This window comes from Micropterus dolomieu, linkage group LG08 (assembly GCF_021292245.1).
Source record: "Micropterus dolomieu isolate WLL.071019.BEF.003 ecotype Adirondacks linkage group LG08, ASM2129224v1, whole genome shotgun sequence".
NCBI lineage: Eukaryota > Metazoa > Chordata > Actinopteri > Centrarchiformes > Centrarchidae > Micropterus > Micropterus dolomieu.
The window spans coordinates 12672051-12688611 of record NC_060157.1 but is presented as its reverse complement, the minus strand read 5'-3'; the positions used below and the strand labels follow the sequence as shown (position 1 = coordinate 12688611).

Below are 16561 nucleotides of genomic sequence, written 5' to 3'. Positions count from 1 at the left end.
ACCTGAAAATGCAGCGACATGGCTGGTGTACTTTTCTGACATCCTGTATCTTTTAAGGCCCGTGGCCCTGTTTAAATAAAAAAAGTGAGTTTTTTTGAGAGGTCATTACATTATATGGGATCATTATTGGCCCCAAAAAATCAGGCATAACTCTCAGTCAACCAGAGCACCACCTTAACATCTTAGCATTTAAAACATTCATACAGTTCAAGACTTATCTGGCGCACACTGTACAAAAACAAACAAGAAAACAACACAGGACATGGGTGTTTTTATAAGGGCTATCCTTCCAGTGCAGCCTGTGTACAGCAAGTCTGTGCTTTATATACCGTAATACCACAGGGCAAGAAACCTGCAGAACCAGTGTGATGCCCTGTTTGTAGCTCTATATCAAGATGTCAGATGTTAGGACACATACAGTGACCTTATAAAAGAGGAAGTTAACTTGAGAACATGTAAATAGGGCCCCTAAAGAAAAGATAATCCTTCCAAAGAAACGTAAAAACCTGTCCAGTCAAATCTTGAACTTCAACAGTGTGTGCTTCAAGTCTGAGTGAATCATTATCAGAAAAATACAGTGTAGCAAGTCTTAAGAAGCATTTATGAGTCACAATTTCATTGGAAAGAGGTAATGGGTGGGTGAGAATTCAGAAGAACTTAAGGTGAACAAACACAGTAGACTCACAGTGACCACAACATGACCCACGAAGTTTAAAAAACTCAATTATTTTTATTAAATTTCTATCTTTATGCAATCTGTATATATAAAAGTTCTAAAGCCATCAGCCTGAGACTAAGACAGACAGTGAGGGCGATCGTGTTTCAGTTTAGTCCTCATTATTCAGAAACCTGCGGACTGTCTGAAATTTAATAACAAAATTGTAAAAACAGGAAACATGATGAACACAGAGTGACACACAAAAAGGACCACACAATGTTGTCTTGTGTAGCCGGAGTGATTAGAAGTAGTCCATGATAAAAACAAGTTTGTGGACCTTGTTAAGAAGGAGTGAGCAGAATAAATAACAACGTTGGTTTGCCCACAGTTCAGGCTGCAACAGTCTCTCTTTGTGCTCCACTGACAAATGACACTAGCACCAGGACTGTTTTTTTTGTTTTGTTTTGGAGAGGTGGGCCGATGGATGTGCAGATGATGTGCTGAGATGACGTCATTCGCGGCCATACCCACAGTGTGTGTGCATTTAATGTACACTACATGCATTTTCCCTTCAAATGTAAAATTACATGTGTGAATGTAAGAACGACAGGGAGAGGGAGAGTTGTGTATAGATCATAGTGTAACACTATGTTCATCTTTTGAGTCTGTAAACCATCATCTCATTGGTTATTAAACATATCGACCACACACAAGGAATATTTTGATTGGTGATTCTCAACATAGCATCCTCCATCATTATTAGTAATACCATTTTTTCAGTTCTCTTAAATACAAAATTTTACATGTCAGATTAAATACGGCTTAGTGTGCATGAGTGTGTGAGTCTTGGTGGCCAATGTAGTGGATGTTTTATCCCACTTTGTGCTAGAGGCACTGTGTCTTGTGTTCTGTGATTGAGGGCTGGGCTCTCGATAGAGAAACGTTTACTCCACGACACCTGCGAGGACCAACACATAAAAAGTGTGTGGGTGTGTGTTTTCAGTCACTGTCACTGGTCTCGCTGCTGGGGTCTCCCTGCACCTTACTGCGGTGCTGCATGGCACGGTGGTAGGCCACCTGCACTGACTTGCGGATGTTGGACTTCCTGCCCTCCAGCATCTTCTCTTTGTCCAGCTCCTGGTCCACCCCGAGTGGCACCAGCTTAGAGCGCGGCAGCCACTGCCTGGATACACACATAAATACACGACATAAATATACAAGAGTGTTAAATCATTTTTAATCAAAAACAGGGAAAGTACACTTAATCTAAAGTAAAACACGCATCAAATGCAAGAACCAAAGGCAGTTTATACTGACACCAACTGTTGTCATCATTCTTTGTCACAGATTTTTTTTACTTCAACTTTAGGAGGTAAACTTTTTACAGAAATCACTGCGCAGCACCCAATGACCTAAAATACAACACGTTTCTTACCTCCTCTTCGATTCTCAAAAACCACGTTTGCCCTATTTCAGCTAAAAGTTCTGTCTTCTTGCACTTCCGTACGAGGAGTGCTGTTTCCTTTGATCTACTGCCATAGAGTTGCTTCTGTGCACACATCCAGTAACATCATAAGCAAATTTAGCTAGCGTCTTTTTTTTCAAACTGTATTTCAACATTGGGGGGCCATGACAGAACGTTAGTGAGAGCAAACAAAAAGGAGACAAACTTTAAGAGTGATTAGTGAAAATACAATTAGTGAATACAAAAAGATGAGACAAGAGGACCCAGATCACTGACCAAGTTCTTTTGTTGTCAAAGAAGAGGACCAGAAACAGGTGCTCCCTCGCCTCCTGGGTCATTTGCTCCCCTAGTTTCAGCACATCCAAAGGGGGAACAGGGATTGGGACACCCCGGTGGAACACCCCCTCCCTGGGCATCTTCGGGTCAATGATCTGCAGGCCAGCAGCAAGAGGAGGATTAGACGTACAGCCATTAACCTGCAGAACAGTTTTCTTGACTTTGATCTATGCTATTTGCCAGTCCGCCAGTGTCTCACCAGAGCAGGATATGAAGGATAACCTCTGCACTTGGCCCACACCAGGTCCAGAGCTTCCAGAGAAGAATAGTCATCCGAGGTCATCCAGCATCCTGATCTGGCCCGACCACGCACCACTGATGACAGTGGAAGGAGCAGGAAGACAGTCATCATTGTGCAACCTCACTTCTGGCTAAACAATGGTCATGTACACAATCACCCTGTTCTACGTAGGTATTAAAAGACACATCCCCTTTCACTGTAATGTGTGAGGACAACATTGTTATGTTTTGTTATGTTTCATTTCCCCTCCATATCACTAACTAGAGCAGCTATGTTTATGTTTAGTGTTGAAAATGTTTCGTTTTCTGTGCACCTATGCTGCTCTCAGCTTTTTCATTGGCGTTTTTAGTTGTCACAGCAAACTAAAACACCAAAAAAAAAAAATATGTGGCTGTGTCATGAAATGCAAGGGGCACTGCGTGTTTCATTTTTTAAACAGGGCTTGAGGCAAAAGTACCCAAAATATAAGTGCAGAGCAAACTGTAGAAGTATCAGTTATTTAGATTTAGATCAGTATGAGATACTGGGAAATATTGATGTTACTTAATGTGTATAGCATTAATATTAGTGTCAACATTATGATAACATCGTGTCACAGCAGTTTTCAAAATAAAAGCGCTGGTGAACATAATGTCATATTGAATAGGTGTGGCAGAAATGAAAGTAGATTAAATCCGATAGCGTAATCACTGTGCACTTTTTAATGTAGGTCAGCGATTACTGATAGCCTAACTACAGTTAATGCACAGGGTGCAGATGTTGGTTTAGGTTGTTTGATAGGCTGTGTCATTAACAAGCCTACAAGCGGCTCACCTGCTGCAGTGATAATGGATCGCGGGTGGAAAAATATGGAAAAAACACAAGTTCTGTGTCTTTTGGGCGACTTTATAAAACGTACTGCTAATGGAGAAAGTGGAGTAGATGGGCGAGGGGGGAGACAGAGAGAGGCGGGGCAAGCCCGTGTGTGTCTGAGTGTGGGGGGAAGAGAATTCCGAAGAAGGTGCAAAGCATATTTAATATTTATAATGTTTGTGGTGATTAAAGCCTGCCAAGGCAGTATTATGTGAAAAATTTAGATTTTTTTTTTGCTGGGGGGCGGGGTTTTACAATCACGATGCCTGCTCAACCATCAACCATCTGTCAGCCCTCGCCAATAGACGATGGCATTGCCTATCGGCCCAACCCTAGTTTTGACACACATTACTTGATCATGTCGTGTGATATGCTCTGCTGCTTCAGTACACTCTTAACAAATACTTCTGGCACCACTATAGAAAATTCACACGAACATTTAACTGATGCAAAACAAGGACAAATTGCACTCAGCTGCAAAACCTCATGGGAGTGTTTACACTGTAATGTCATTAGCGCAATGTCTTTTGCAATGTCCCTCACTGTCTACGTAAACAGAAAATTAAGTGTGTGTGTGTGTGTGTGTGTGTGTGTGAGAGAGTGTGTGTGTATAAACATGCTCACAATGTGAAACGCTCCGGGATCCTCCGACAGAGTATGAATCGTTTTCAGTGCCCGACGTCTCCTCACTGCTGTCCTCCTGGAAGGCAGAGCGAGAAAACGACGCCTTCCCTCTGCCCTGCTTAGAGGGGGTCGTACTGCGACAGAGAAGAGAGACCGGGTTATAAAGATGCATATAACTTAAGTATATGCACTATCACAAGTGTAAACTATCAGATAGGTTTATTGGTTGCTAAACTAACTTGTGGTAAACACAAGGGTGCTGATGATCTTTTCCTATAGTTTTATACTTGCAGCTGTTTACTAAAAACAATTACTACATGTTATTATCCACTGCATAAAAGCCATAATACCTTTGAGACTACCTGGTTGGTTGACACTACTTTAACATCACATCGGTAAGCACTGTAAAGGAATAGTTAGACATTTTGGGAAATACAGTAATTTTACTTTTCTTGGCGAGTGTGAGATGAGTGGATCAATGCCACTCTCATAACTGTGGAACTATCAATGGATCACTTCAATGTTCATAAACATTGCCACCGGCACTCAAATGCTCAGTAATCAACACACTGCACCTCGGTGTTGACAAGTTGCAGTTGTACAGGGAGTTACATGCTGGAACTGTATCTTGGTGATACATGCCGGATGTAGTGACTTTCTGGAGTCTTCGCTAGCTGCCTGGCAACCTCAAAGTGATAACAGTAAATAAGTGTATTTCACAAAATGTCAGACTGTTCATTTAAAGCTGCATTAATTGTTTTTTTTTCATACAATTAGAGGCAGAAGAACTACACAACAAGGTTACAGACGCACCACACTGATATAATATGATAATGTTTTCTTTATCTGCAGTCATTTGATCAAACGGTAACAGAAAAACTAAGGGTTAGAGGAGCGTTTAAGAACAACAGGCGTCCTGCTCTGTATCTAATGAACATTTGGTAAGTTTGTGCACCAATCACCTGGTTCTGTCAGAAGCTGCGCTGCTGCTGCTGCTGGTGGTGGACTCCGAGTCTGAGCTGGAACGAGGGAGGCGAGGCTCGTTTCTGTACACACGGAAGCTCTCTGTTACTGGCTGGTTTCCTCCATCAAAACCGTTACTTGGCAAACCTGAGGAAAAGAGACAGCGAGAGAGTGAAGTGTTTGCGACTCAAAAGTTGTAGGTTAATGTTTATTGTGCATCTGTCCTACTGTACCTGGGAGCAGGTCATCATTGTCACTATCGCTGTCAGAGCTGGAGCTGGTGCGGGGGCTACGGGGCCTCTTCCTCTGCCTGGATGATGACAGCAGGGGCAGCTGAGGGGGGCCGATAGGGCTTTGGCTCACCCCCGCCCCAGCGTAGCCCACATCCCGGTTCTTGGGGGGGCGCCCTGGCCTTTTTGGGGGTCCAGCCATTTTCTGGTTCTTCTTGGAGAAGAGGACAGATGTCCGACGGCCAACCTCTGGAGCCAGGGCAGACGAGGAAACACTCAGATCTGGGGAGGGGGGGGGAAAGAGAGAGAGAGAGAGAGAGAGAGAGAGAGAGAGAGAGAGAGAGAGAGAGAGACAGAGAGACAGAGAGGGAGAGAGGGGTTAATAGGTGGAAGCAATTTTTATTATGTTATTTTATTTTAGTAGTTATTATTTTTTTCATGTCGCACATTAATGATATTTTGCATCTTCCTAAACACACCTTTTCCACCAATCTCCGGGCTGCTGCTTTCTCCCCCTTCATCGTGGTGTCCTGCAGAGGATGGGTGATGAGGGAGGGAAGAACGGTCTCCACCTCCCACGGACTCCCGGCCCCCCAAACCGGAGCCTCCCTCCCGCTGGTGCGCGAGCTTCCTCTTGATGACGCTGATCTCCTTTCTCAGGGCTTTGGCCCTACGAGACTGACCGATGCTATGCTTTCCTGAGCTGACCTCGTCGAGACGCACCTGCAAGTAATGCAGCTGCTCTTCCAGCGGCAGCCGTCGCCTGTTCTCCGGCAGGAGCAGGTCTGTGAGAGGCAGGGAGGGAAAGGCTGTTAAACACCTTCACAAAAAAGAAATAAAAAGAGCAAAAATAATTATGAAGGAAGACAAACTAACAAACAAAGGGAGGGATGAGGGCTGTTTACTGGTGGACAATATGTTTGGAAGAATTACTACGCTACCATACAGATGACAACATTTTGCTAATTTGTGTAATACTGCTATATGTTGTACCAAATTCAGCAGGTCAAACTTAATCTGTGCAAAAATAGTTAAAATGAAATATGTGAGAGGGCCCAACATGTCACATCATCTAGTAGTAAAGATGGATACAGCTGGGTATTAAAGGTTCAGTGTGTAATATTTCTGAGGATCTATTGACAGAAATGCAATATAAGATCCATAACTATGTTTTCAGTGGTGTGTAAAGACCTTACATAATGTACCATTATGTTTTTATTACCTTAGAATGAGACATTTTTTATCTACATAACCGCGGGCACCCCCTTCTACGGAGGTCAATGTATTTGGTCATCATGTTTCTACAATAGCTGACAGCTGACAACGGACAAAGAGCGCTACAGAGCGTGTTTCGTCATCATGGCATTCTTCTTCTCCTTGTTTAATTCCGGCAGTGTACACGCCCATCTACATTAAATGCATCCGTAGAAGAACAAGAGGAAATAATAATAACAATAATATACAGTATACACTTCTGGTTTATTAGAAGTAAGAAGAGAAGTGATATTTGGACAAATGAACGAGCACACGTGTTATTTAGCACGAAAGCCGACAGCCTGTGGGTCTTTATACCATGAAGCCAAACCGGGACAGATGCAACCAGCTTACGGCAAATTTGGATTTTCCCAGATGGAAGGCTATAATGTGGGACAGATGTTTTCGAAGCGGTGCTGAAGTTGTCTGTTTTCTGCTGGACAGGTAATTAACTTAAGTTTGTCAAACTTTAGCGATGCAAATGAAAGCTGTTGTTAGAGAGCTTTAGCTTGAAGCTGGCCATAATCAAAGAGAGAGGTGAGTTGGTTCTCCTGCCAATATATAGTTGCATTAATTTCATGGCGTCTACTTATTCTCCAGCCTGTTGGCTTTGCCGGTTATGTTAGCGAGATAATCAGTTGATCAGTAACGTTAATTGGCAATAAAATACCGTAACGTTAACCATAACGTTAGCTGAGAGCATGGAAGCATCAGCCAGCTAAAGTTTTACTGCCGTGGTAGAAAAATCATGTAAGGTTAGTTGGATTGGTTTATTCTCCAGCGCTGGCTTTGGCTTGTGGTGTAAAATATGTAGTTGGATTAATTTCATGTAGTTACTCTCTCTCCAGCGCTCTGTCTCACAAATGTAACATAAACAAAACAATCAGCTGATCACTAATTGGCAATAGCAACTTCCAGCATCAAAGCTCAGATCAGACAGCCAAACTTTTACTGCGCTGGTAGAAAAAACATGTAGTTGGATTGTTATTTCATGTAATTATTCTCCAGCCTCTGTTATGGCTTTGTTATGTGGACAGAAATGTGCCGTTACCTTCCTGAGACAAACAGCTGATGAATATTATTGGTAATGAAACGGTAACAGCAGGGAAGCTCAGATCAGCAGCTAAACACATTTTACTGGAAAACATGTATTTCTTTTTACTGCTAATGGTGATATGTAACAAGACTGTGTGCCTATCAAGTGACCAATAATAAATACTAAATACTAATAAAATTTGCATTAAAAAAATGTGGGTTTTTTTGGTTATTGCTTCCCCACTGTGCACACAAATATGTCATTTTTACTTTCACAATGAATGCATGCCCATTAAAACGTTGCACCGTTTTACCACAAGCTGAAATTATGGCAATCAGTACTACTTTGTGTTTCTGTTGCATTTTAAAAAAATAAAAAAGATATTTTGGTAAGATTTGCAAATTGTTTATCTAATTAAGCAAAGTGAGAGGAGCCTTGATCCTTACCTGACAATGCATTTGTAAACTTCATGTATTATGTGGTTTATAATGGACTGTGGTGCTATACAACTCGCTTGGAAAAGGGAGGGGGGGTGCAATTCGCAACCCTCATCACTAGATGTCACTAAAACTAACACACTGAACCTTTAAAGCAACTTAGTAAAGTCAGAAACCCAGTGAATTGAATGAATCCCTGGCTCCACCTACAGGTCATGAGGATTTACTGTCAAAACATCTTACTCAAAACTTAATCCAATACTGTTCTAGTGATGGCCGCTTGTAACAAAGAAACTAACGTGATTGACAATTACCTCCCACCCTTATCTCCTCCAGTATTTCACTCACATTTATGTGATACACAGAAATGAAGCACAAGTGTTCATTTTCATCTAGCTTCTACCCTTGCAAATGTTCGTCTCCAAACACGAGGTATTAATGGGCCACCGAATTGTGGTCGGACGACCAAGTTCTCTTTGTGATAAATCATTTGAAATATTCTGCCTCTCACCAATTTAATTTGTTCATTGTGGTGCTTGACAAAAAATGCTTTGGCTGCCACTAACCTCCTAACCAAAGTGAAGAGGTTCACTTACCCTCTTCATTAGAAGACAATAGGCGGTCTCTTTCTCTTTCCCTGTCTCGCTCCCGTTCTCGTTCTCTTTCCCTCTCTCTTTCCCGCTCCCTGTCTCGGTCTCGGTCTTGCTCACGCTGACTGTCTGGGCTCAGCTCTCGTGGGAGGTGCAAGCCAGCCTCGTAGTCAAAACCTATCCGTTCTGCGTGGCGCCTCGCGGTTCTTATGACGGCCCCGCCCATCTCTCTGAGCCGTAAGGCAGCGCGGTAGAAGACCGTGTCCTTGGCGTTGTACTTGAGACAGTTGTTGACAATGAGGCCAAAGTCTGCCTCGAAGGCCTCAAAAGTGAGGTAGCGATGGGACTCCAGCAGGTTCCACATGGTCTGGAAGTCCATTGGAGTGTCGATATGGTCCAGGTAGTCTGGCACCTGGATAGCAGAGGATAAGGATCAGGCATGACCTGCATGGTCCAAGATGTTTTTGTATGCGTATAGTGAATTTTCAGTGCAGATGTGAGTGTGTTTAAGTCAGCGTGAATAAGTAAATGACAATGGGACTGTATGCCAAACATTAACACAGACTTTTTAAGCCTGCTAACAATATGAGAAAATGGATAATATAAGAGACAGTATTTATTTTCTATATAAACAGGAAAACATGTTTGGCAGGGATCACTCAGATCTATTTATTATATTCATAATAACAACGTTATAACTATAGTGAGGAATAAAATGAAGGAGGAAAGGGGAAATATGTAATTTAAAATCCATTATATACTCATTTAAATAAACAGGGTTGGAAAAATATGCCAATGTGATTGGATTTCAAACATTACATTGATATGAAAAGAGGACAAGTGAATATGCACTCCTCCGGAGTGTGTGTGAGTGTGAGAATGCGTGTATTTACCTCTGCCAGCGGTACAGGCTCAGTGAAAAAGTTGTTGGTGTCTCTTTCCTGTAACTGTTCCAACGTACTCCTCAACAGCACCAGGAAGGGAGTCAGCTGCATCTCCAGCGCCATCTGCTGCACTTTAATCTGAACACAGACACATGGTTTTTAACATCATACACCTGCTGACTGAATAGATAAACAGAAAGAAATCTGTGAGGTAAGAACTGTGTACACAAGTAATAGTAATAGTCTTTTATTTGGACCTAATTATTGAGATGGTGTTACACTGCCTGCATGGAAGCAAGTCTAATCCAAAGAGAATACTTGCATACTAACCACTGTCCTTTACAGCTCACTGGGAAAAACTGTGTAGTGTAATATTGCTCGTGTTACGGTTCGGATATTTGTTAGTGACAGGAATAAAGCTAATTTGTGTCTCACCGTCTCCCTCTTAAGTTTTTCCCTCTTGCGGATGAGCTCCACCAATAGCCTTGCTCTCTCCAGGTCGTGTCTCAGTCTCTGCCATGCCTTCAGCTGCTCCTTCAAAGCACCTTGTTTCTCCTCACTGTCCCTCTGCAACGCCAACATACACAAACACAAAAACATGTTAGACAAGTGAATGAGGCAGGTACAGAATTACAGGAACATACATTAAAAGGAGTTGCTGCATTATTATTATTTTTTTTTTTAAACAATTACTCTGGTTACCAAAGGGAGTTGTGATGGTGGTTGCGGTGGGAGTGGCTCAATGTGTCGTTGTGACTGCAGGTGGGTTTGGAGCCGCCGCAGCAGAGGTACACCATTACGACTTTGCCTCTTCAGGGTCCAGTAGCTGTGGAGTCGCTGCATGAACTGGCTCTTCCTGGGTACCGTCAAGTTGCTGGTGATTTTGCTCAGCCTGGAGAGAAACAAACACATCTTGAACTCTGTGTACTCCCATGTCATAAACAGAGCTTTCCATGGAGGGCCAGCAGCCTGTCAAACAGCTGACTACTCATTTCCAGCGGGCTACTTTATGACAGTATATACATTTTTTATTCTAATTAAACTGTTCTGGTTAACAAATTCCAATTCGCTATGAGTGTACATTTTACGATCTCTAGCCAACTTTGGAAAATACCAGTGGCAGCAACTGCGTTAGCAAGTTAGCATTAAAAAGTCAGCTGAAGCGCTGCATTTTTCATATATGCCACACAGACATTTATGGGCTTGTGAATAAATTAATGAATTATCTTTATTTACATGGCTCTTTTTATAGCAGAGCCATTTCTAACACGCATTGCTGTTGTCAAAGTGACAGGCCGATTTCATATCAGCAAAATCCTCACTGTAATTTTTCAGTTTAAAATGTCTTAGCCATGGTTATAAATGTAAAACTGTCTTTATTGTTATACCTCCCCTGTTCCAGGAGATAAGGGTGTTTTACATAACTGTGCTTCTACAGCTGGCAGAGATTGGTAAGTAATGAAAAAACAAAGAGACCAAAGTCATCCTAATAAGTGATCATTTTGGCTCTGGCAAAGTTGCAAACCTGCTGTTCCACACACAGTTTTGTATAAAAAGGTAAAGAGGTATATGTGTTGCGGAGATGTGAAGCACATTAAGTACACATAAAACATGTAGTGTGTACGACGCACCTGTGAGGAGGTATGCAGGGCACAGACACCACTGGTGCAGCAGCTCTCCTCTCAGCTAAGATCTTCCTCGCTCTCTTCATCTTCAGCCTGGACTTGGCCTTCGCCCTCTTGGCTCGCTCGGAGCTCCAGCCCTTGGAGTCATCGTCGTGGCCGATGCTGGGCTCGTCATCCTCCTCCAGCTCTCCTTCGCTGTGGGACGAACCCATGCTGGCCCCGCCTACTCCTCCCAAAGGTCGGGCTGACCCCGGGGGCGTGTGGATGTCACAGTAAGCCGTCTTGCGGACGCTGAACGAGGTGCCGTTGGCTCCAGTCTCCCTGACGGGCTCCATTTTCATATAGAGGCCCGCCTGCTGGGCGCAGGTGACGTGGAAGGCAGTGTAACAGTTGGCTTTGTGACACTGGATGCAGGCGCCTGAACCACGCTGCTTACAGATGTAGCAGGTGAGCTTCCAGCGTGCAGGAGGAATGTGCTCAATACTATCGATCGGCTCCAGAAAGACTGTGTTAGCAAAGCAGACCTGAGGAAAGGCAGGCAAAATTCACTTTACTGCAATACTCTAATCAAAGTGTTAAGGCAGTAACAAGATAACAGACTGATTCCTGCTAAACTCTACACTGATGTGAGAAATTTGGTATAATTTTAGTTGTGTTTTGCATTGTATAATTCATGAATCTAGTGCTATTTATAAAAACACAACCATCTATACATTTTATTTTATTTATATATATATACATATACATACACACACACACACACACACACACACACAGTATCTCACAAAAAGTGAATACACCTCTCATATTTTAAAATTTTTTATAAATATTTGATTATATCTTTTCATGTAACAACACTGAAGAAATGACCCTGATGAGATGAAGATAACTTATTTGGTTCGGGTGGTGTCAAGCGTGTGTGGTGGCAACCAGGTGAGAAATACAAAGACAAGTTTGTCTTGCCTACAGTGAAGCACGGTGGTGTGAGTGTCATGGTCTGAGGCTGCATGAGTGCTGCTGGCACTGGGGAGCTACAGTTCACTGAGGGAACCATGAATGCCAACATGTACTGTGACATACTGAAGCAGAGCATGATCCCCTCCCTCCGGAGACAGGGCCGCAGGGCAGTATTCCAACATGATAACGACCCCAAGCACACCTCCAAGACAACTACTGCCTTTCTAAAGAAGCTGAGGGTAAAGGTGATGGACTGGCCAAGCATGTCTCCAGACCTAAACCCTATTGAGCATCTGTGGGGCATCCTCAAACGGAAGGTGGAGGAGCGCAAGGTCTCGAACATCCACTAGCTCCGTGATGTCGTCTTGGAGGAGTGGAAGAGGGCTCCAGTGGCAACCTGTGAAGCTCTGGCAAACTCCATACCCAAAAGGGGTTAAGGCAGTGCTGGAAAATAATCGTGGCCACACAAAATATTGACACTCTGGGCTCAAATTTGACATTTTCACTCAGGGGTGTACTCACTTTTGTTGCCAGCAGTTTAGACATTAATGACTGAGTAATGTGTTATTTTGAGGGGAAAGCAAACTGACACTGTTATACAAGCTGTAAACTCACTACTTTACATTGTAGCAAAGTGTCCTCTCTTCAGTGTTAAAGATATGAAATGATATAATCAAATATTTACTAAAATATGAGGGTGTCCTCACTTTTGTGAGATACTGCATGTGTGGCGTTCTGATTCTGATATCATCCTGAGTCTTGGACAGTGTAAGCATCAGTTAGTAAGGTTAAGTCCTTCTTGATCCACTGTGGAAAGAAACTTTGATTCTGAAGGAAAAAACACAAATACTGAAAGCTTTGTGCACCACCGATGACCATGGCACAATCCAGAGCACTTTAAAATCTGCATGATTGTGTAGTTCTGATGAAGAACGCATGTAGTGGCGTATGGATTTACCTCTGGAATCCAGAGGGCACACACTACGTGCGCCCAGCGTGCATCGTCTGTCTGTTTGAAAGCGCCTCCCTTGTTGGGACAGAGAGCACAGTCCACAGCCCTACTTGGCGACTGCAGACAGCGGCGACATAACCACTGGCCCTCTGGGATGTAGGGCACACCGTAGCACTCTTGGTGTACCGCCAGGTTACACATGTCGCAGAACAGGATCACATTGCTGCTCTGACACTCTCCATCGTTACAGATGCAACAGACAGCATCTTCATCGATTAGGGTATTGGGGTCTGCCTGGGAGAAGAGAGGATCAGGAAAGATCAGAGTTGGACGTATTCCATATTTTTCAGCGTTAAAATATTATTTTCCTCTCACTTTCAGAGTTCAAGTACCTTGTTGTGGCTTTCGAAGTAGGACTCCTTCTCCAAGCGGTCCATGAGGTACTCAAAGACCTCCTGAGGGATGGGTGTCACACCGTCACGCCGCCGCTTGTCGTTCATAATGTCAAGCCAGATGTAGTCCTCCTCATCAATGTCATACTCAACCTCCTCATCCAGCTCCTCCACAGACTTATCAATGTACCTGAACACCAGAGTTGTAAAGAAGAGGAAAAATGTTTATCACATTATAGTACATGTGTAGAAAAGAGGAGTACGTTAACTTTCTAAAATAATACAAATAACAGAGGAATCTGAAGTCAAATCAATTTCATGATACATGCATGACAATGAGCTGTACAGCTGCAAACAAACTGGTGATTGACTGTTAAAATGGGTGCTTTTAATATTTATGTCTCACTATATCTATTTTCTGTGTAAACAAGATGCATCCTGTACACATGCACCCCATTTCAAATTGCCTGTCATGTACTAAACAATGATCCTGCTACTAATTCTCATACCCTGTAATTATTAATGAACCAGATTATAATTCTGAACACAGACCTGTAGTAAGACAATGGCCGAGGAGGGGCATCAGGTCTCTCCTGGTCCAGTTCTCTGAAGACCGCCTCGGGGAGCTTGACCGCAGGCCCGGACTGAGTACTGTGATGATGAGATGAGCCATCCTTCTTCTTTTCTTTACTCTTATGCTTCCCGGACTTTGGGGTGGATTTGCCCCCATTAGAAGATGCGATATCTGGGCGGTCCTTGCCGCTACCTCCTAACTCGCTACCTCCACCATCACTGCCGTTACACACACCTCCACCACTACCACCAGTACCAGATGGAGGAGCATCCTCTCCATCGCTGTCTTCCTCTGACACCACATCAATGTTCTCAAAGATGCTAATGCGGTGGATCCGTCCCTGGATCTCCAGCTCCACCATGCGCTGTGCCTGGGCGTAAGTCATAGTCTCTCTGCCCGGGGAGTGAGAGCGATCTGACCGGTTGGGGCTGCCAGGTGTGTTTCCCCCGTGCCCCAGTCCTCCACCTCCGTTACCTCCACCATCGTCCGTGTCCCCTGACCCAGCCAATGAGGCGCGAGGAGGCCGCCCCTTTCTCCTCTTCTGGGGCACAGCCTGTGCAGGAGTTGGGTTGTCGTGGTCATAGTGGTAAAGGTGATACTCAATGCCACTGTAGCTCTTGTAGACCTTACGGCAAGTCTCCACAGGGCACTCATAAGGGGGCTTGGTGGCCCGCAGATTGTGACAGAATGTCTTTACATCAAAGTCCAGCCCCATTGTGCCAACAGCCACTGCTGGGACAGATGCTGTTCAAGTTTACATCTGAAAGAAAGGAAAACAATGGAGGACCATGGGATCAGTATGGAGGATTACATACAGATTTCTATCTAATGTTACAAAATACATTAGTTAACATAAATACTAAATTAACTACTATCTCTATAGCCGTCAGACAGCAGTCTAGACAAGTCGTGCCTGCACACTGTGCACCTGTTATGGTGCAGTCACGTGACCGTGTCCCCTACTCCCAGTAGCAAACATATTATGTTAGGTCACACAATAACAGGTGCAGTTTATGTTAATATTTTTGCTTCTGTTCCTTGCTAACTTACAGCTGTGTCAATGTGCAGATAAACACACAACAGTGAGTCTACTTGACAGTAGTGTCATGCCAATCAGAGCCAATGAGTTAGAGCAATATCTGGGTAATTTAAGACAACAGTTCACAGGACGAAAGTCAGTTAAAATCCCAAAGCTAACCACAGGATTTAAGGCACTCTTATGCAGCTAACGTTAGCCATAGCACTCTGCTGATGCTTCCTCCTCAAACAATGACACATTGCAGCCTGACGCTACTAGCCAGCAAGCTAACAGCAGCTAGCAAACAACAACACCAATTCACTCTCGAAACAACATAGCTACAGAGAATATAGATTATACTCACGAGTTAATGCTGCAAAGTTGCTACTGCTAGCTTCTGTTCATTTTCCATTTTAAATGACGGCGTTTCATTCATCTCGGCAACGTTAACCACGTTTGTCAAATTCGCGTGCTAAATTGTAACGTTAGCTGTATACACAGGGCAGACGTTAGCTACACAAAGATGTGTCACTTCAATGTTACAGAGCTTTTTTTATCATTCATAATAAATACTAAACAATTGAGTGTTTAAAGTTACACACATTGTAGCCTGTCTGTAACTTAAATGACCATTCAGCCCTCTAACGTTACAGTGTTTCCCTCCACAATGACCTCACCCTGTGAATCCCAGATACTGAGCAGGAAAATGACAGCATAACCTTTAATTTCATGTTACCACACTAATACAGCATGTGTGACCATTAGTATTACTTCATTAAATAGCCTCGGTCAACCAACCAAATTACTTGTCCTTCAGTGTTGCGAAATATCCCTGAAATGTTGTGCGATACGAGGTGAATTGCCAGGTTTGGTTGTTTTGCAGTCCGTGTCTCCGGGGTACAGTGGGTTAACATGGAAAACTGAAATTAGCTAAAAGTACAACTACAATTTAGTTTTCAATTGTAAAAATGTGACCCAATTTTCCACAAAACAAGCCTTCAATCGCAAACGCTGCAGATCTGGACTAACGTTACAAACACTTACTACTCCACGTTCCTCAAGACTGCGTGCTTCGGAAACCTCACACCAGATCGGAAGGGTCGCAGATCGATTTTAATTAATTAGATAATCCAAAAATGAGACCATAGCAGGCGTAGGTACAGTGAAATGTTTTTAATTAAACAATATCCCGATCATTTCATTGTGTTGTTGGGAATAATTCAGGAACTCGGTTGAACAAAAGGGGCAACCGTTGCTGTAACGTTACGCCGCAGACGCGGGTTGACACATTCGCCACACAAAGCAGGGTCTATTTCTCGGCATTTGGCATTTAAATATAGCCTATGTGCACATTTGACCAATATTTCATAATATCATAAATCATATTCTGTACGACACGCCTTTTGAATAATTTATTTTTAATTTCTACTCGACCGATCATTTCCCACAGGGTATTTTCATTTTGCGTTGAAT

At 43.2% G+C, this 16561-nt stretch overlaps 1 protein-coding gene across 6 annotated transcripts; it reads right to left on the bottom strand.

Moving 5' to 3' along the window:
- Positions 1 to 710: 710 nt before the first annotated feature.
- brpf1 (bromodomain and PHD finger containing, 1) lies at positions 711 to 16343 on the bottom strand. Of its 6 annotated transcripts, none has more exons than XM_046056163.1 (17): positions 15887 to 16105; positions 15453 to 15577; positions 14049 to 14830; positions 13497 to 13686; positions 13111 to 13398; positions 11202 to 11719; positions 10273 to 10462; positions 10006 to 10146; positions 9580 to 9708; positions 8693 to 9098; positions 5849 to 6154; positions 5373 to 5651; positions 5139 to 5286; positions 4177 to 4310; positions 2659 to 2774; positions 2400 to 2554; positions 711 to 1841 (listed from the first exon to the last, which is right to left on the bottom strand). In XM_046056163.1, exons 3-17 carry the CDS (start codon positions 14783 to 14785, stop codon positions 1658 to 1660), a joined length of 3921 nt encoding a protein of 1306 aa, XP_045912119.1. In that variant the 5' UTR covers positions 14786 to 14830; positions 15453 to 15577; positions 15887 to 16105; the 3' UTR covers positions 711 to 1657. The 6 variants fall into 6 exon arrangements, with proteins under 6 accessions (XP_045912119.1, XP_045912120.1, XP_045912118.1 ...); XM_046056164.1 differs by lacking the exon at positions 15887 to 16105 and adding an exon at positions 15766 to 15818; XM_046056162.1 differs by lacking the exons at positions 15453 to 15577; positions 15887 to 16105 and adding an exon at positions 16133 to 16343.
- Positions 16344 to 16561: the final 218 nt, after the last annotated feature.

What these genes read in the sequence shown, in the direction of transcription:
- brpf1 (XM_046056162.1), bottom strand. Translation starts at nt 14,785, where the DNA reads ATGGGGCTGGACTTTGATGTAAAGACATTCTGTCACAATCTGCGGGCC. An exon ending in AGCCTGTACCGCTGGCAGAG is followed by an intron (nt 9,099 to 9,579) that starts GTAAATACACGC and finishes TCTGCTATCCAG; the next exon opens with GTGCCAGACTACCTGGACCA. An exon ending in ATCCTTCATATCCTGCTCTG is followed by an intron (nt 2,555 to 2,658) that starts GTGAGACACTGG and finishes GCTGGCCTGCAG; the next exon opens with ATCATTGACCCGAAGATGCC.